Raw genomic sequence first — 21,426 nt, 5'->3', positions numbered from 1 at the left:
TGTTTCCATCCATCCATCTTCTATACCGCTTATCCTTCCTTCAGGGTCACGGGGGAACCTGGAGACTATCCCAGGGAGCATGGGGCACAAGGCGGGGTACACCCTGGACAGGGTGCCAATCCATCACAGGGCACACTCACATACACACTCACACACCCATTCATACACTACGGACACTTTGGACACGCCAATCAGCCTACCATGCATGTCTTTGGACTGGGGGAGGAAACCGGAGTACCCGGAGGAAACCCCCACAGCACGGGGAGAACACGCAAACTCCACACACACAGGGCCACGGTGGGAATCGAACCCCGGACCCTGGAGGTGTGAGGCGAACGTGCTAAGCCACCGTGCGTTTAAATCAAATATATATATTCTTAAGTCGCTATAGAATAAAAAAGAAAACATTCATTTTGATTTAAAACATAGTTTATTTAATGAATGTAATGCAAAAAAAAAAAAAAAAAAAGAAGTATCAGCTCATTTTTGAACATTTCACAGGAAACAAGTTTGGTTCACATTTTTGTTTTCTCTGTTGCAGGACAATCGCATCGTATCATTTTATTTGATATTTATTGCCTTCATAGACACACAAGAAGTCCAAGTGCAGCGAGTTGCAGTGGATTGAGGAAGGCAAGGAGATTTGTGGATCTTGTTTAGTCTTTCAAATACCCAATTACGTCCAAACCAGGTTACGTGTCAGGAGGAAATGACAGTATTTCTTTTTTCCCCTCGCGAACTGGCGAGGGCTAGAGACAGGAAAAGTCTTCAGAGGATCCGCTTGTTTAAGGCGTAAAGGCAGACAGACATCAGAGCTGATAGCCAAAGACCTTTGGCATGGGATTAATCCTGCAACACCAGTCTGGAGTAGTCTATGTCCTCCTTTAGAAGATTTCCTCCTTGACATCCAGTTTTTGTATTCCCAACTGGCTCCTTAAAAAGTCTTTAGAGCACAGTTTTGAGATTTTTGTTCTATACTCATGGTGTGGTGGCTTTCTAAACGAAACTAAAAATGCTTTTAAAAAAACCAACAACTTCTCACAGGACCTGAAAGCGCCAAGCCGCCTGGTCTTTGTAGTCCAAACAGTCTGCACTGAAGTTTAGTTTCCATGGTGAGGCAGCTTGGTCTTTGTAGTCTTTGTAATCCACACAGTCTGTGGAGGTGAAGGGCAGCGGCGCGCCGCCATAGCCCTGGTGTGTGTGTGCATGCGGGTGATGGTGAGGGTGGTGGTGCCCGTTGCTCTGCCCAAGGTGGTGAGGGTGATGCGGGTGCGTGTGGTGTCCAGACACCCCGCTACCCGCCATGGAGCTGAGCTGAGGGTGATGCGGGTGGTGGCTGTGCATGGGTGCCAGGTAGGAGCTACAGTCCATGCTTCCGAAATACGAGCTGGACGCAGTGCTGGGGTAACTCTGGGCATAACCGGGCGTCTGGTTGTAGGACACGGGGTACGAGGCTACTCCGGCTGGCCCTCCACTTCCTGACACCGCACGCTGCATACAGGACGCACTGGTAGGAGGTGCGGGATCTGGGACGGTGGGAGGAGCCGGAAGGGGTGATATAGGGGCGGGGCTCCAGATAGATGACACAGGCGTGGCCCCAGAGGCGGAGCTGCTGGTCATGCCCAGTCCACCCAGGTTTGAATTTGAAGAGGATGACGAGGAAGATGATGAGGATGAGCTGGTGCTCGACACGGCTGGAGGACTGAACTGGCCGCTGCTCTCGGAACCGGGACTCTCGCGTGATGGAGAGGCTTTTTTCTTTGCAGGGCGGATTTTAGCGCTGTTTCCACTGTTACTGCTGCCGCTGCTCTGCTGCTGCTGCCTGCACTTGGCCCTCCGGTTCTTAAACCACACCTGGCCAGAGGGAGAACCGAACGTCAGGGCAGAAGTACACAACAAACACAGGGATCCAACGCACCATATTATTATACTAGGTTACATATCCGAACCCCTAAGGCTTATTTTCCAGTGACTATCTGGAAACCCATGCCAAGTGATCAAGCTAATACTATAATGTGGAGTGGAAGAGTAGGACCATCCATGCAACAGGGAAATAGATAACTGAGGTTATTAATAGCAAATGGAAATATTGACAAGTCAGCATGGTATCTCATATCTTTCCTTCGCTGTTTTCCTTTTCTTTTTTTTTTTGGCTGCACCCCTGCCTGATCCAAGGCACAGTGATAAACCGACTCATCCAGAAACATCTGTAATTATTACTTCATTTTATTCATGTCAAAGCACGGTCCTGTCAGTATTATTTAAATATTAAAGTTGCGAGCATAACTGAGTAAATCAGCTGAATCTAAAGTATGACAAACAGACTAATCTTTGATTTCATAATATTTCTTAGAACTTCAGTGTTTATAAACCGATGAAATGTGATGTTAATATTAAGGAAACGCTCACGTATCCATTGGGCTGCCCATATCTCAAATATCGAATCGATATCGTATCATTTTGAAGCCTGAGGTTGATGCCTAATGTTTCAGCTCTACTTTTTGACACTGATTTGTGTTCTGTGCATGGAAAGTTCAGGAAAGGGTCTAATGGCTCCAATCAGTCAGTAAGATGATACATATTTGCCTAATATTTAAATACTTGAATTATTGGATTCTTGTCAAAGCTGTGCTGAGATCCATGTTTTAATGTTTTGCTTTGGCACTGGAACATGATGGCACTGGAATATGACTGCACTGGAATATGACTGCACTGGAACATGATGGCACTGGAATATGACGGCATTGGAATATGATGGCATTGGAATATGATGGCACTGGAATATGATGGCATTGGAATATGATGCCACTGGCATATGATGCCTCTGGAATATGACTGCACTGGAATATGATGGCATTGGAATATGATGGCATTGGAATATGATGCCACTGGAAAATGACGGCATTGGAATATGATGCCACTGGTTATGTGATGCCACTGGAATATGATGCCACTGGAATATGATGGCATTGGGATATGATGCCAATGGAATATGATGCCACTGGAATATGATGCCTCTGGAATATGACTGCACTGGAATATGATACCACTGGAATATGACGGCATTGGAATATGATGCCACTAAATATGATGCCACTGGAATATGACAGCATTGGAATATGATGCCACTAAATATGATGCCACTGGAATATGACGGCATTGGAATATGATGCCACTAAATATGATGCCACTAGGAATATGACAGCATTGGAATATGATGCCACTAAATATGATGCCACTGGAATATGACGGCATTGGAATATGATGCCACTAAATATGATTCCACTGGAATATGACGGCATTGGAATATGATGCCACTAAATATGATGCCACTGGAATATGACGGCATTGGAATATGATGCCACTAAATATCATGCCACTTGAATATGACGGCATTGGAATATGATGCCACTGGAATATGACGGCATTGGAATATGATGCCACTAAATAGGATGCCACTGGAATATGACGGTATTGGAATATGATGCCACTAAATATCATGCCACTTGAATATGACGGCATTGGAATATGATGCCACTGGAATATGACGGCATTGGAATATGATGCCACTGGAATATGACGGCATTGGAATATGATGCCACTGGAAGAGCTGCGTAAAGTTTGTCACTTGCTGTCTCGAGTTCTCCTGTTGATCCACGTGAATCAACACACACCCACACACCCACACACTCTACCTGTACTCTGGACTCCGGCAGGTTGATCTTCAGAGCCACTTCCTCGCGCATGAAGATGTCAGGGTAACGCGTCTTGGCGAACAGAGACTCCAGGATGTCGAGCTGCGTGCGCGTGAACGTGGTCCTCTCCCGCCTCTGCTTCCGGGGATTAGCTTTTTTTTTTTTTTTTTTTTAAATAAACATGATAAAATCATTACAACCCGCTTTCAAAAATTAGGTCGACCAGTAAAAGTCTTCCTCTTAATACAAATATATAGATAAGGCAAGATGAAGTCGGGTAATGCTTCTTTTTTTTTTTTTTCTGAAAGTCTCGCGCGTTTTGAAAGAACTTTCCATAAAATACATCGATTTAGAGCAATGAAAGAGACGCAAAACCAGATTAAACCCACACGGCAACAAGCAAGGCTGTGTCCTAGCCATCATGCAAGTATGATTTAACTTAATGTTTTCTCCTATGATAAACGATCGTTTGTTGTAAAAACGTGAGCTCGTGCCCGTTGTGTTCTAGCCTTTAAGAAAACCTTTAACACCGCGAGAGCCTAAATGTTCTCTAATCATCTCTCCAAATATCATGATACAAGTTTGCCACATCGCTCATTCTAGCATTCTGTGTGTGTGTGTGTGTGTGTGTGTGTGTTTTAAATTCTCTCTTGTGATTGTTTTTAAATTGGTGCAATTAGAAGTCGCGCGCTACTAAATACTTTATTACAGAGTTACAGAGCAAACCCCGGACTGAGCTAATTATGCACTCAAGCCCTTACCGACTAATAATACTCTATAAAGACCTTCAGTAGCAGATTAATTTGATCATATCAGTGCGCATTAGGAACGTCGGGTTTCTGTAACCTATACTGTACTGTACTATACTGTACTGTACTTCTTTCATTCACGTCCCCAGTGTTCAGCACTGTAATGCCCAGGATAATGTTCAGTCAGTTCTATGGTTTGGCATTGCATTTTAAACCTGAACAATAGTCCAGCATGAGCTTCAGTCCGGGATTCTGTGCTTTAAAATTATATCCCGATTATATCCCCCCCCCCCCCCCCCCCCCCCCCGATTTGAACTTCACACCCACACCCAGTCAGTGTTGCTTTGGATTGATTAAACTGCATGAAATCTCGAACAAACGTTGAAGCAAATTATAAGCAGAATAAGACAAATCTGCACATTAAAAGAACCGCATTAATAATAAATTCAAGTCAGGAGGCTGTGTTTGAAGACTGCGGAGCAACACAAAACACACAAATTAACTACATGGACGTATAAATGTTTTATGAGTATTTGAAATACAGAATTATAGAATTATAGGCCAAGCCACATTTATAGTTACACCCTCATTCCTTATGATGGCTCGGTAAATCCGACCCTAGAAAAGTTCATAGTTGTAAGTAAAGTTCCACTGGGAACTGTTAGAAGTTCTTATTAAAACGTGCTCTTTATTTCTTTTATTTATTTATTTATTTTATTAATTGAAAATAAAAACTGTACAATTTATAACGCCTTTCTTGCGTGGACTTTTCCGACAATTTAACAATCCGAAAAGTCCCTCAAATATCAATTTAAAAAAAAATCTTCTTTTGTTATCTTTATTGTTTTTAATTTCTTTATTTTCTCATTTTTGTGTGATAGTTGTTTTTTTTAAAAAAATTTTTCTTTTTTATTATTATTTATTTTTTATTTTTTATTAAGAAGAACTCCTAAATTAAGGCTCGGTTTTATTTTAAATAAATAGCAAAAAAACAAACAAACAAAACGCAACACATAATAAAACCTCGTTTTAATATTATTTTTTGCTATTTCCTTGTTTTTCTTTTTGTGATAATACTAATTGTATAGTGATGATTAGACTAGAAACTTTTAGAAGTTCTTATAAATAAATAGAAAGAAAAAAAACACTTTGTGACACGGTTCCTGTGTGCAGTTATTATTATTATTATTATTATTATTATTATTATTATTATTATTATTATTATTATTATTATTTTAATCCGCTAATAAAACAATCCGCAATGTCCCTGAAATATCTTCCAGGATCTTTTCGTTTTATTATTATAATGTAATGTATTATTCATTTATGCTTTAAATGCTTGAACACTTGAATCCAGCCTGTGTTTTTGTGTGTGTGTGTGTGTGTGTGTGTGTATGTGGTAAGGTGAGAGAGCTGTGCGCGTACCCGGATACCCAACGGAAGGGTGCAGGAGCTCCATGGGCGCGCCCCCGAGCCCCAGGCCGTTCACGGCGTACGGGGCCTGTTTGAGGTATGACATCATTCTAAGAGCTCGTGAGGGGTAACGGCCGAAAAGTCCGAGTCTCCCCGGCGAGCTAAAACACACCTGAGGAAGAGCACGGAGAAATACTTCATCAATAAATCAGGATATGAGGTGGTGGTGAAATGCGCCGTGAAAACTGCTGGCCTTAAAATGTAAAACCAGATAGATAATTAACGCGGGTTAAACAGTAATAATAATAATAATAATAATAATAATAATAATAATAATAATAATAATAACAATATAAAATTAGGCTGGTTTTATTCCTGCTTGTGAAGTCAATGCAAAAGTTAACGCAAATCAATAAAACTCTTGTTATTCCATCTTAACTTTATTAGGCTACTGAACTTAAATTCAAATTAATTAATTAATAACTCAAAATATATTAGGGGGAAAATTTACGTCTGTTTTTTTTTTTTTCATATTTATAGGCTAATTTCGTTACAAAAATTATTTGATCTTGATAAACACATGATCATTAATAAAACCCAAATCAGCTCCATACTCAACACCGAAGCCTAATATTTCTTCCGCTTTAATAATAATAATAATAATAATAATAATAATAATAATAATAGTTTGATTGGTTTATTTAGCCTAATTAATATTAAGCTTTTCCTATTTGGACTTCACAACAACATGCAGGTCAGAAAAAGTGCAATCTCAAACATTAATTACCCTTCTAACCAAATCATCCTGACTGCTATAAAACCCTTTAAGACAAAACAAAACAAAACAAAAAAAAAACAACCCCGACTTGTCCTTTAGGTTCGGATCAATCAGAAATATAAACAGCGTCTTAATCACCTCATTTCACACTCCACTAATCAAGAGGACTTCAAACACTAATTGGCCGTTCACACATCTGCACCTCTTAAAGCACAACTCTCAAACTTTCGATCATTTTTTTTTGTTTTGTTTGTAATGATCGAAACTTCTTTTTGGGTCGAAAAATACGGCCAGTGATAGCATGTACAATTAGCATGTGTGTTGTTAATATTGTACAAAAACGTAAGTTCTATAAATATTCTTTTGTCAAACTGCTTAGATAATATTTCTTTTATTTGATGGTTTTTGACTCCTATTTTAACATTTAGTGTCAGGATTTAGTGTCTAAGTTAAAACTAGCAGAAATGCCCTTTTTATTGTGAATTTCAGGTGCTCGTAAATGAACACAGAAGCTTAAGCATGTGTCTGAACAGTTGAGCAAGTTCTCAGATTAAAACTAAGAAGCGTTCAAATGTAAATGGTCTTGTAATTGTTTCGTAATTGTTCTAATTTAAGTTGTTACTTTTGGGGTAAAATAAATAAATAAAAAAAATACAACAACAACAACAACAAAAAAGTATAGGATTGGTCTTACATTTTTAAAGCAGACACTTGAATTTTTTTTTTTCTAACAAGATAAACACACTAAACCCACATCTGTAGATTCGAGTGGACTCGGTGCTGTAATAAAACCCGAGGCATTCATTCTGTGCGAAATGATTTGGGAGGACCTGAACTCGTTTCACAGGTTTTGTTAAGGCGGAATTAGTCGCCGACAAATGTTTTAAAGACAAAAAAAAAAAAAAGAAAAAAAAGAAAAGAAAAGTGTTGCTCAAATGGCGTGGTGCGCTTTTCACTCGCGCGCGCATTGGTATGGATCAGCCCCATTAAGAGCCCGCAGATAAAGAATACACTGCGAGTCGAGCTTTAACCAAATGGAAATCAGCAGCAACTGTGCAAATTATCCGTCTTAGCCATTTAGATTACACTCAGAGGGGACTCCATTTACAGCGAGAAACCTTATCGACTCTGTAAACGAGTCAACCCCCAAAACCCAAACTCACCGCGCTGCTTCACGCATGCGTTATGAGTTGCATAAACAATGACACATTTGCACAATTCATTTGGGAGGAGGGGGGGCGAAGGGGTGCACATTTGCAAACTGAAGTGTATTCATACACTATCAAATGTTTATGTAAAAAAAGTTGTAGATGTTAAAAAAAAAACAAACAAACAAAAAAAAACCAACCCCCCGTAGAATTAGCTTGAATATAGGAGTATTTTGATCACAACCACTCTGGCTTTTTTTTTTACATTTATTTTATTTTTTATTTTTTTTATCAGAAGATGAAGGAATAAAATCGTTCTACAGCAACGAGTACCGCGTGCATAATTTGTCGAAACGGCAGTAAAATGTCTCGTACCTGGTGATTTTCCTCTTCGTATCCACTTTCTGTAAAGAATATCCAGGAGGCTGGTTACGCCAAATGGTAGGCTACAAAATGTTTAAAACTAATTCGAGAAATAAATAAATTAAATTAAAATAACCAACGTGAGCCCAAACACCAAAATACTCCTTGGCGCAAACGTCCCAATCTGCTCTCACGTCCGCGCGCGCGGTGCTAAAGATGACTGCCAATGTTGTCGAATTGAAATTGATCACTTTTTTGGTGCGTCGTCCCGTCTATGAGTAAAAGCATACCTGCGGGACCGCCCGCCTCAGCCAATCAGAGAGCGCGCACTTCCTTACGGCTGAGCGAGCGGGCCAATCACGAGCGAGAGAGGCATTATTTCATTGTGACGTCACGGCGACCTGCCGCGCGAATCGAGCGGGTCTCTGTGCAAAAAAAAAAAATGTTAAAATAAATCTCGCCAACAGTCCGAATACACTTTTTTATTTATGTAAACTCGTTAAGCTGATGTTGTTGTTGTTGTACATCAACAACGCAAAATAACTACACACAAAAATATTCCCGTTAAAAAAAACAAAAACATTATGTATTATGAAATCAGTTGTTTAATTGAGATCATTTTAAGGGGGAAAAAAAACTTTCACCGGTAATAAGAGCGTATCGTAGGCCTAGGTAAAAAAAAAATACTAAAATAATAATTTTAATAAAAAATTATTTAAAAAGTCATCGCTTAAAAAAAAACAAAACATTCAAGACACAAAACATATAGTCCTATAGTAATGTTCACTGAAAAAGTGTCTTAATGAATCCCTGCCTAGTGCACAGGGCTTCAAAAAAAAAACTAAACAACTAGTAAAAAAAAAACAACAAAAAAACAAACACTTCATTTAAAATCTAATTTTTACGCACATTTCAGTATGTTTTTTTTTTTTTTTAAAAAAAAGAGAAATGGCAGACCGAGTCGTTTTAGAAAAAAATAAAAATAAAAAACAAGCATGCGCACTTTGTATCCTTTACAAACTTTTATTTAATCATGTGTTTAATTTAAATTGGTTTCATTTTGGCTATTAAATGACTATATCTGTGTGCCACACAAGTGTTCATATTATCCTATTAATATATATATATATATATATATGTATATATATATAAAACTTTCAGCGCTGTGGATTTTGCGCGCTACTGGAATATATTCTCATTTAAATTTAAATTCAGATCAGCCAACAAGTTTACAGCCAGTGTGTTTGGAGAATATAACACATTTCACATGGCACTTATAAAGTCTATATGATGTACACTAACTAGCCTAGTCCTTTGTATGGAGAGGCGAAAATTCCAAAACACACACACACACACACACACACATGCAAAACCCCATAATGTTTGAGTTCATATTAGGGGTAATAATAAAAAAAGAGAAAGATTTAAAGAGTGAGCCATCGATATGGCCATGTATAGAGATTTCTCAGCAGTATTAAGCTATTGTCCCGTGTGTGTGTGTGTGTGTGTGTGTGTGTGTGTGTAATCCCGGAGTTTCCTGAGCGCGTAAAGCCGCTAAAGCCGCGGCCTAGGATTGGCCTCCTCAAGCACCCTTTTACCTCTGCTTGTAAAAAAAAAAAAATTGTCTGCACTTATTAAAACGACGATGCATAAAATCCCCCGGCTAAATCCCCGAGTTTATCGGAAAGCATGAGGATAGGTTTATCTTCTAAACACCCTCCTCTTCCTCTCGGTGACTGGCAGCCTGCTGAACACCTGCGGAGACGCGCAGAGGAACAAATCCATTACCGCCGCCGAGTTTTAGACTTTTAACGCGGAACACCTCGGACATTACAGCAACACGACTTCTGGAAAGAGTTGCACAGACTTCTGGGACAATACAGGAGGCATTAGATAGGCTAAATATATCTAAACTGACCAGCTGAAAAGCTAGGGAACTTTTTATTTTTCCCCCAGCGGTGCTTTTGGCGCAGGTAAGACGCACACATGCTTTTCACCCTGTACCGTGTTTTCTCTCCCCCTCTCTCTCTTGTTTTATTTTTATTTTTATTTTTGTAAAAATTAATATAGCCTTATGTTTTAGGTCAACGTACTGAAAAAAAAACGCGCATATATACAAGCTGTAGCCTGAAACCAGTGCTTTAGTCCCCAAACTGTAGCCTCGTGCATGAATGACTCCTGTTTGTTACTTTTGAGCGCGTGCAATAGAAAGAATTGTAAGTGTAACGCAATGCAACATTTAGTCGCGTTTTATATTGAACACACATTGAGTGCACATTATGAACTAAACTAAATAAACACCTTCCTCTGTCTGCAACTAAACAATGTGTTGAATGAGCTGATTTGGCACGCGCTCTAATTCAACAGAAAAAACAAACAAACAAACAAAAAAACAAAAAACTGAAGTGAAGATATCGCACCATGTTAAATCGAATAAGTCTGGAATCACTGGCAGGCTAAATAAAACGTCAGTCTACAGTAGGAGTGTATTGGTAAGCTAATTTGATGACATTGCAATACACACACACACACACACACACACACACACACACGTTTTACTTCAAATCACAACTGGCTCTAATTAACATAATGAACGAGGCGCAGATGAGGCATGTGTGTGTGTGTGTGGGTGTGTGTGTGTGTGTGTGTGTGTTGGCCTGAGTGTGTATTCGCAAGAAGATGGTCTGTGAGACACTCAGCGAAAACGAGTCACTTCAGAAAGTGGCAAATAAAATAAATAATAATAAAAACAACAACAACAAGGAGGCAAAACAGTTAAGGTGTTAAACACTTAGACATTTTGGCTACTTCCGGTCAAGAGGATATAGAGAAGGGCCGCGTCCCAATCTGTATACTCCCTTACTAAATTGTATGTATAGAACCAGTGGTAGCTCAGTGGTTAAGACACTGGACTACTGATCATGAGTTCAAATCCCAGCACTGCGAAGCTTCCACTGCCAAGCTGTTGGGTCCTTGAGCAAGGCCTTTAACCCTCAACTGCTCAGTTGTATAACTGTAAGTCGCTCTGTAATGTACTCAAATGTATTTGGATATGAGTGAAGACTTATTAGGAATAGCATCATGGAATATCCTGCTTGGAATATCCTGCGCTTCCATGTCCTCACTCTCTGCTGATGTGGATGATATGATTTCACACTTCTGGAAAACAAATATCGAACTCTTTCTTCAGTGGACGATCGGAGACTGTATAGTATCGAAGATCTAAGATAAAGCTCGTGCGGAACGCACTCAGGACTGTTTGGCTTTACAGCATACCGTTGTAGAAGAGAAACGATTTATAGTCGCGCTATCCGGTGCCACCCGGAAGAGGACGGGTTCCCTTTGGAGTCAGGTTCCTCTTCCTGCTTTGTAACAGCGTCTGTTGTCGAAAGTGTTTTATAAATAAAAACGAGACGCTCCGATGACAAATTAGCACGGCCGACACGGTCGAATTCTGTCACGAGACCAACGAACGAATGTACGATCGCATGGAACAGAAGTGAACTCCACCCCTAACCCTGAGTTTAATACAAATGTGTGTACGCTATATGTTCTAGGGTGTGTTATGCAGAGTTTCAAGTTTATTAGTCATGCGCACAAAATGTCAGTGGCAATTGTACACTGATCAGAGATTCCCTCTAGGAATCGCGGAAACGAATGCAAAATCAAGCAAACGCCGCAATATTCAGAGGATTCGGGCCGAGACGTGTCATGTGACGTCATGACGACGCGTATTCACCCAGAGCCATCTTCGACTCACGTGCGTTGAACATGAGTACGGCTAAAAGGTCTCGTTTACCAACAGACATCACTGTGCGAAACGATTCCGTGCAACCGCGATTCCGGGAATTCACGCAAATTCAGAAAAAATCCGCAGTGAAATCGAGCATTTTTGGCCGCAACATTCACAAAAAAAAAACCTGAACACGTGGAATCCAGTACGGACCGATTGAAATGCTTCTTTCAAAAAAAGAAACGTCCCCTCTTTCAGGAGATTGTATTTTAAAGATCGTTTGGTAAAATCCGAATAAGCTTGACGGATCTTTATGGGAAAGGGTTTAAACGATGTTTTCATGCTTGTTCAATGAACCATAAACAATTATTGCACACGCACCTGTGGGACAGTCTTTAAGACACTAACAGTTTACAGGTGGGAGGTGACTAAAGTCAGAGTTACAGTAACTAAGGACACTAAAGAGACTTTTCTACTGACTCTGAAAAACACCAGAAGAAAGATGTCTAGGGTTCCTGCTGACCTGCGCGAACATGCCATAGACCTGCTGCAGGGAGGCGTGAGGACTGCAGATGTGTCCAGAGCAATAAACTGTAATGTCTGTAATGTAAGACGCCTAAGACGGTGCTACAGGGAGACAGGAAGGACAGCCGATCGTCCTCGCAGTGGAAAACCACATGTAACCGTGGGTGTCCCCCTCAGACGTGATCGAGAACTTGCAAACGCCTCGGTGGAAGAGTGAGGGAACGTCTCACAGCAAGAACTCACCAATGTGGTGCAGTCCATGAGGATGAGATGCTCTGTAGTACTTAAAGCAGCTGGAGGAGACACCACATACTGACTGTTCCTTTTAATATTGACCCCCCCCTTTGTTCAGGGACTCATTATTCCATTTCTGTTCCTCAAACGTCTGTGAAACGTCTTCAGTTTCTGTCTCAGTTGTTCAATCTTTTTTTTATGTTAATACAAATATTTACACGTGTTAAAAAATGTGCTGGAAATAAAAGCAGTTGAATGTCAGAAGACGTTTCTCATTGTCGAACGTTTATAAGTTTATAAGTTAGTTAATTTTAGCTTGGTAGATTAGGCTGTTTATTTCACAGAGTTTGGTGAAGCGAGTTAAATGACCGAAAATCAGAGTATGTCATGGATGGAATGGAAAAATCGATGAGTGGAGAATAAAACAGACCACAGCATTAGCGTGTACTCGGCTGGAGGGCCTAACTCTCTAACACACTCTTCAAATAAAGGCTCTTCAATGGTTCTTTACAGCACCGTAGATTGGTGGCATTTTATGTCTAGTACTGGTTTTAATGGTTATCTGATGGCTTGTAATGGTATACGTAGTGGAAACCATTTGAATTTCTGTGATGGTTTCTCTTGTTTTTTTTCCCGGCAGGGCTGTGAGGACGTCAAAAGGTGTAAAACTTAATATGGGTCTGAAACGGTGTACATCAGGGCAGACGGAAGGAACGTAAAATGGACCGGTAACGCAGTTCTTTTCTTTGCAAATAAAAGGCTCAGTGAGGGTTGTTCATTAATGTGTTTCTCACTGGGAAATATAAATGATAATATACTTAGCGGAAAACATGAACTTTACACAACTGGAGAAAGCATATTTCGCTGATTTGCTAAGGTTAACAAAGCTACGCCTAACGTTAAGTTAGCCTGTTTCCTTTGCTAATGCCGGGTTAAACGAACATCGATTCCAGTAGCTAACGTAATTAGCTACGTCAAATTCGAGCTGACTGTAAATATGAGTTATTTCCGTGATCATTTACTTCTGATTAGTTCGTTAGCAAACTGCGTAGCGCTAGTCATGCACACGAGCAGCCATCTTACAGAGATCGGATGACGTTTTCAGGCAAACGGCGTTAAAGAAAATCGTCTAACAAAAGGTTTCCGGTGACAAAAGTTAGTGTCATTTCATCACTTGTTTACATTACAAGTACATTTTCAAAGTAGCAAATATTCGCCTCTGAACCGAGGAGATTTTTTTGGCTTCCATTTTGAATTGCAACACATTATCTACCGTGTACTGTCACTTCAGTATAATTTCTCGGTACTTCGTCCGCTCCTGCGTGAGACAGACCGGAGACGAGCTCTGACGGAGAGTACGTGTGGTCTGTACAGAGGAATTTGAGACACACTTGTTCATTACCTCTTCAAACATGATCATTTACACTTTGTCACCTCAGGCTGAACATATACTGTGGCTGAATTAGAGGATGATGCAGAGAGGATGAGGACGGACATCCTTCGCTTTACATTACAGTAGCATTGTGTCCATTGTGGAGGGAATCTTACCCTGCTTTTACTATATATATATATATATATATATATATATATATATATATATATATATATATATATACACAGATATGTGGGGTGAGTTTCAGTTTCAGTTTGACTCTTTCGGGTGCTGCGGCTATCGAGAACAATCATCACATGCAAATACGCCGTTTAAATACAATCTGACTTTCCACACTCTTAAAAATCGTAGCTTTCCTTGCCATTGCCTTGTCATCCCTTTAACGTTTGTATCATTCATCGGTAAACATGGAAAAACTGTACAGGGTGTCCCAAACGTCTCCGTACTTATCGGTGGCAATTAGCGATTTTTAGCTAAAGGTTTCATACTTAGTTTATATTATATCGATTTTTTTTTTCTTTTCAGACAGGCTTCGACAAAAGAAGAACGTATTGAAATCATTCTCACGGCCGGGTCGGGAAGCTGTCGCAAGGTTGCGATGGACTTGAACAGGAAACACGGCGAGCACGTCACACACGACTCCATCACCAAACTTATTAGCAGATTCAAAAAGACAGGAAGTGTTGCGGACCGACCGAGAAGACGCGGACGTCCACCGACGACGACGACGACGACGTGGTGCTGGCAAACATATTCCTCTACGGTACGGAGACTTTTGGGACACCCTTGGGCTGTGATCACCTTGTAGCGTAAACATTTAAATGTACACTTCACACAGCATTCTAAGTACAGCTTACGTACTAAATGTACGATATGCGTACGCTCGATGATACCGCCCCAGTCACAGACATGGAAAAGGTGCTGTTTTAGTACTCTGGGAGTGAATGTGATGATCGTTTACATAATTATTCCTCGCGAATCACCTGCAACACGTCCACGATCTGCATACATACGTATATGCGCCTCTATTTGAGATCTTAATAATAAAGCAAGGCTGAATTCCGTACTACACTGGACGAGCTGAATCGACACTGTACGTGATGAATCAGAATACGTTTAAGAGTCGACTTTGTACATGCTAACTGAGCACTGACAGTTCATTCGACAAGAGATAAGAGTACTGTGGGAAATAATTCAACACCATAAGGTCGCCTCAGGCTGATCAGCGGCGCAAAATTTGCACAGGCGAAGTCATTGTTTCCCTACAGAGAGAGCCGTGTCACTTCACCTAAAAAAAAACAAAACCAAACCAAAAGACGCTTGGGTTTGATGGCTTGGTGCTTCACTCAAATTCCACTCGTGCTGCCTTAAATTCCTTACAAAGCAGTTACAGCGTGAACACACCCGAACACAACCACAACGTCGTAATTACTACTCAGAAACATGTACTGTACAAATTGTTGTACTGGCTATGCCAATTTTTTTTTGTTGCCGTGCCTTTGATAAATTTTCCCTCTTTTCTTAGCTTCAAAATGACTCGCTTTTCTCCCATAGACATCTCTGTGATCTTCATGTTGGCGTATCCTTTTTAACAACAAATGCAGTCTTCACGGGGTGAAACAGAAGGCTAAGAGTAGATGTTCCACGAGTAGATGTTCCGAGCTCTTTTATTGTTTAAACAATCAATCTAACAGGACACACCTGGGTACGAGTTCCCGTCAACAGCTATCAAATGCAAACTCAAGGCTTGGGATCAACTCCACAACATTACAAACGCCGTCCAAATACTTATGGACCCGACTGTAGGCGTAAGAGGTTGTAAGGGTTAATTCGACAGAAGCATCAATGCCAGAAGCATACATTTAATGACCTTGATAATCCAATCCTAAATCTAAATTTAACAGTGAATTCAACACTGCAGTGTTAACTGATTAACAGTAAGGTATGTGGTTCAACGCGGCACAGGTGTTCATCCCGCAAAGCAGGAGTGAATCGAACACTTCGTACTGAACACTACAGGTTTCAGATCAACACTGTAAAACACTGTGCGGAAAATAACTAGCCAACAGGCATCAGGAGAACTGGAGCTAGTGAAAGGTGAGGAACAGGTTGTGTGTGTGTGTGTGTGTGTGCATGGTGGGGTCAGTAAATGAGAGGGGAGTGCATGACTGTCAATCACAGAGTCGCGTCCCGCCTCCCTCATTAAGAGGGTAAATACAGGGGAGGGGATGAAAGACTCTGCGGCGCAAATACGACTCGGGAGGAGAAACCATATACCCACCCACCCCCCACCCCAACACACACACACACACACACACACACACACACTGAAATAGGTGTAGCTTCATACCTTAGATCTCACCTTCAAGGAAACTTGTACTGGTGGGACAAAACCACCCTCCATTTCTCTCTCTCTCTTTCTCTCTCCCTCTCTCTTCTCTCTCTCTCTCTCTCCCTCTCTCTCTATCTCTCTCTTTCTCTCTCACTCTCTCTTCTCTCTCTCTCTCCCCCTGGCATTTGCTCTTGGAGAGTCAGGTTAAAACTTGCATCCCTCTCTCTTTCTCTCTCTCCCTCTCTCTCTCTCTCTCTCTCTCCCTCTCTATGCGTTTCACTGGTTACCATGCGAGCCTCGCACAGCCGCACAAGAATGTGCAGGTTCAGATCTCTCTGACCCGCCCTCGGAAAGCTCCGAAAGAGAGAGAAAGGGAAGAAAGAGAGAGGGATTAAGACTGAGAGGGAGAGTGTGTGAGAGAAAGAAAACTGATTTACAAATGTGACTGTTGTCAGGGTCTCTCTCACAAACTCGCTTCCAGTGGAAGTGCGAGAGAAAGAGAGAAAGTGTGTGTGTGTGTGTGTGTGTGTGAGAGAGAGAGAGAGAGAGAGAGAGAGAGAGAGATTACACCAACTTGGCTGGCTTGAAATCAATCCAGGAGCTGAAACGCTAGATGGGAAATGTGCTTCTGATTTCTAACAGAGGAGTGTGTGTGTGTGTGTGTGTGTGTGTGTGTGTGTGTGTGTGTGTGCGCGCCCAGTCATTCAACAGAGCTGAAATCCATTTCTCCTTCATCGAGGCCTGCAATTGCTCTCTCCTTATCTACACCGACAGCGGCTCTGCAGTTGGTGCCGTGTCCAGAAACGTCCAGTACGAGTGAGACAGAATTACTGGTGAAGTGTAGGATTTTACACACACACACACACACACACACACACACACACACACACACACACACTGGCTTAGCGATAATATCCTTTTCACATGGGCTAGTTCTAGGTCAGGGAGCTAGCTAGCAAGCCTTATATTTTAGAGCCATCACTATAATGATGAGTGCAGGTTTATCAGGCTAAACATCCTCTGTTTAGTGCTGGTGAAGTGTAAGATAATCTTGTTGGAGAAATCCAGCCATTTTGCTAACCCCCCCCCCCCCCCCCCCCCCTAAAAAAAAATATAACCAAACAAACGAAAAACAAAACCTCTACTGGTCATCTTTGCTAGGTAGCTTCCCAGCTAGCAATTTTAGATTAGCGGGATGTTTTCTAAATATTATGTTTCTAGGATCCTCCCTGTCAACGGAGAACATTATCAGAACGTTAAGAAAACGATTCATTTCCAAGAAGCTTAGGCTGTAATATTACAAAAATAAAGTTCGTGAAATGTTCTAGAAACATGGCGTTCGACGGTAACGGTAACGTTTTTAGTGCACTGCTGACAAAAATGACATTATACGAATATGTGTGTTAATCTTTCTACAGCTATACGTTGCAGCGACGTTATAGTAGCGTTGATAAATGTTATGTTTAACCATCAGAAAACTACATTTCTAGAAGTGTAACGTTCAGAAAACGTTTTGCTAACCTTAACTTAATCGATTGCTGATTTTGAGCTCCATCCGTCACGGGTTTTTTTTTTTTTTTTTAACGATGTATGACCGAATCAAACGTATTTTATTGAGAACGGAATTAGTTTTATTTTTTAATCTTGCATTTTTCTTTAAAAAAGTCTTACATATGACTGCGTACACATGGTAAGAGGCAGTTTATTCATGCAGTTCATAAATTAGAATAATGAACACTAAGGAAAACTAAGGCTTGGACACAAAGACTACAGACATGAATGTATGTATGGTAGGACTTCGCGACAAGTCATAGCAACACCAGCGTAAACGTAGACGAACTAATCAGGGAGTGACACGGAACAGGTGAACACAATCAGGCAGCAACGCAATAACAGGACCGGGTCAGAGACGTAAGCACATGGTACATGTAGGGGAGTCGGAGAGACATTTGTCATATAAATGTCGCTAGCTACGTGTAAATTAACTAACAAGTCTTCAAGTCACTAGACAACACAAACAAGCTTACATCGATGAACACAGATACGTACACACGAAACGTCTTGCCACAAGAAACAAGTTGGGAGTGGTCGCTAAAAACGTCTAAAAACGTCCACAGATCAGTTCTACAGTGCGAAATGGGAGGAGCGTTAACGAGGACAACAATGTGGATACAATAGTACCATCAGCTATGTCGGCGTCTCTATAAAAAAAAGCCTTCACGAGAAAGCTAAGACTTCGTGGCTAGCTTGATTTCCTACACCTGTCTCCCGTCATGGTGTTTTGCCGATGTAGCAATTTTAAAATCACCGCTGGCTGACTCCTGTCGTAAAGTCGTTACCCTTAGATTTAAGAAATAGCCTTTCATTTTCTCCTAAATGTTATCAGTAGAAAACGTGCCTTAAATCCTGACCAGATCAACTGATATCAAATCAGCAGATTGTGATCCAATCTACTCATTACAATATGAAAACACATATACGCACATATAGAATAAACGAGTGTTGGATTCCTAAACCTGTGCTAATTAGAGTTTATTGATTACAAAACACCCGTCTTTATCAGATGGTGGAACGGCCACGGCAACCGCGTGGGCCGCCGAGGCGTGTCAAAACCAATCAGTCGGAATTAGAGGTTTGAAAAGCGTACGTGACATATGGACGTAGCCATTGAGCTAGAACGGCGCCCAGGGACCGAGGGCCACATAATGGCCGACTGGAAAGCCTTTATGGGGACGTTCTAGGGGAGCAATCTGCTTCATTCACACCCGAGTTCAACCAATAAGTTGTGAATGAAGCAGATTGCTCCCCATAACGTCCCTATAAAGGCTTTCCAATCTGTCTAACGTATCACGAGCGTAGATAACGCGCCCTGTCTTTTTTAATTCTTCTTATTTCGCGTGATCTGGGGAAAAGTTTTGACAGAATACAGAGCTGGATATAAACGCACAATCTCTTTCTTTCTTTCGTTCTTTTTTTTTTTTAAATTTAGGTTCCGCCAGGAAGCACTGTCGAAATCCAGAGCTGATATCCAATTACATGGTCATGATTACCAAAGGCATCCATACTTACAGAAACCAGAAAACTCCGGACTGAATCAGAGCCAGCAAACTTGAGCTGGTAAACAAGGAAACGGCGGATATTTCTGAATTGCATACCTGGGAAGAGTGTTTATTATGGGAATATTTAGGAATATTATGGGAATAACCGCTTAATTATTACTGCTAGCTAGCTATCTTTCTTGTTCGGCGTCGTTTGAACAAATATTTGCTGGACGTATTATCCAGATTCAAATTTTGATGCACTTTTTTATTTAATAAAAAGGACTGAAAGCTTATGGCTCGCCATGTTGTAATTAGTTATAGCGCTTGCTAGCTTTGCAAGCTTAGCTGAAGTTGTATAAACATCCATACTAACCAATCCTTGACCCAACTGAGGAAATATTTACAGACAGCGTTCATCATTTCTTGCCTCATTGATAAAAAATAAAAAAATAACCCCAATAACCTCAAATCCTAATGTGCGGTCTAGCTAAATAAAAAAACCGAAAGCTCACGGTTATAAGTTGCCGCGTCTGCCTCTATGTCGTCGCATATAAATGACAGATCTTTTTATCGATGCTCACTGGCAATCAGTCTTCATATTTAGGCTGGATTAAGATCGTTTTTGAGGTTATTTGGACTCTTCTTGGTGTTCTGTGATTGCAGTGGGAGTTGTTCGCAGGAAGGCGATATCGAGAGGGGAGAAGAAATTACAAGACCAAACAAGAGAGCGTAGTGAGAAATGGCTTCGAAGACAAAGAGCGATAGACAAGGAATGAAGAAACTCGGAACATCGAAAAGAATTGAACGAGTCTGTAAAATCAAATTCATACTCTTTGCAACGAACAAGTGTAAACTAGGTCTAAAACAAACATTAGCATTATTGTTACAGCGAGTCACAGATCATATAACTCGAATTACTCATTCAACTTGAACAGACAGGCGTGAACAGAAGATGGAATAAGCTGTAAGAGAATGAACCCTCTTGCCTTAAGGACCAATCGTTCCTCCTTTTTCCCCCCAGATCAAGCCCTATCGACTGAGTAAATCTCCACTGCTTTTGTTTGCGCCTCTTTTCCTGACAGTGTTCAGGAGCCGTGCCAGGCGAGACCCAAATGCACAAATATAATATGTTTGCTATCGGAGAGGCCATGCCACTGGCAATAAAGAACAACCGCAGACTTATTGTGCCAGTTAAAGCTTGGATTACGGAGCTTGTGTAAGCTTGGATTTGACCCCAGATGGATACACGATGGATACCAAACAACACATGCTTATGAATCCTGTACGCTAGATACAAACTTGTTGGGACATACCCAAGTCGTCTTAGAGTTGTAGCAAAAACGATGCTAATCCTAGCCGTGAGAAATGAAAACATAATGCATGTGAGCCTAGATGTCCGACAAGCAGAAGCTCAAGTGTTTGTTGTTTTTCAACATGTTGCAAGATTTAAGAGGATCTTTCAGCAGATACTTAGATCTTGACTTCATACATGCTCCTCGTGTATTTTCTGTATTTAGTAGACTGCAGATGTGTATCCGGTGCACTAATTGAACATCTGGAACATTATAACACCAGTTACTTGTTCCAAATTATAAATAATAAAAATAATTAATAAATAAATAAATAAATCAAATGATTGTACATATATTAAAAATATACACAATGCACTACACTACACAATTGTATTGTATTGTAATATATTACACTATACAAAATACTACACTATACCCCGCTACTCTATACGTTATTCAGTTCAATTCAGTTTTATTTGTATAGCGCATTTTAACAATGGACACTGTCACAAAGCAGCTTTATAGAAATACATACATTTCAGATCTAAACTTTAAATTGATAAATTTATCCCTAATGAGCAAGCCAGAGGTGACGGTGGCGAGGAAAAACTCCCTGAGCCGATATGACGAGGAACCAGACTCAAAAGGGAACCCATCCTCATCTGGGTGACACCGGATAGTGCGATTTATACAGTACTCTATATTACACTACACCCTCCACAATATATCA

General features: G+C 40.7%; 1 protein-coding gene across 1 annotated transcript; it reads right to left on the bottom strand.

Annotated features, from left to right (window-relative positions):
• Positions 1–344: 344 nt before the first annotated feature.
• otx2a (orthodenticle homeobox 2a) lies at positions 345–6,122 on the bottom strand. The gene is made up of 3 exons (XM_053615989.1): positions 5,870–6,122; positions 3,696–3,847; positions 345–1,854 (listed from the first exon to the last, which is right to left on the bottom strand). Exons 1-3 carry the CDS (start codon positions 5,964–5,966, stop codon positions 1,039–1,041), a joined length of 1,065 nt encoding a protein of 354 aa, XP_053471964.1. The 5' UTR covers positions 5,967–6,122; the 3' UTR covers positions 345–1,038.
• Between the last annotated feature and the right edge of the window lie 15,304 nt (positions 6,123–21,426).

Source organism: Ictalurus furcatus, chromosome 26 (assembly GCF_023375685.1).
Source record: "Ictalurus furcatus strain D&B chromosome 26, Billie_1.0, whole genome shotgun sequence".
NCBI classification, from domain to species: domain Eukaryota; kingdom Metazoa; phylum Chordata; class Actinopteri; order Siluriformes; family Ictaluridae; genus Ictalurus; species Ictalurus furcatus.
Note: the sequence above shows the minus strand (reverse complement) of the source record. Positions and strands in the feature narration are given on the sequence as shown.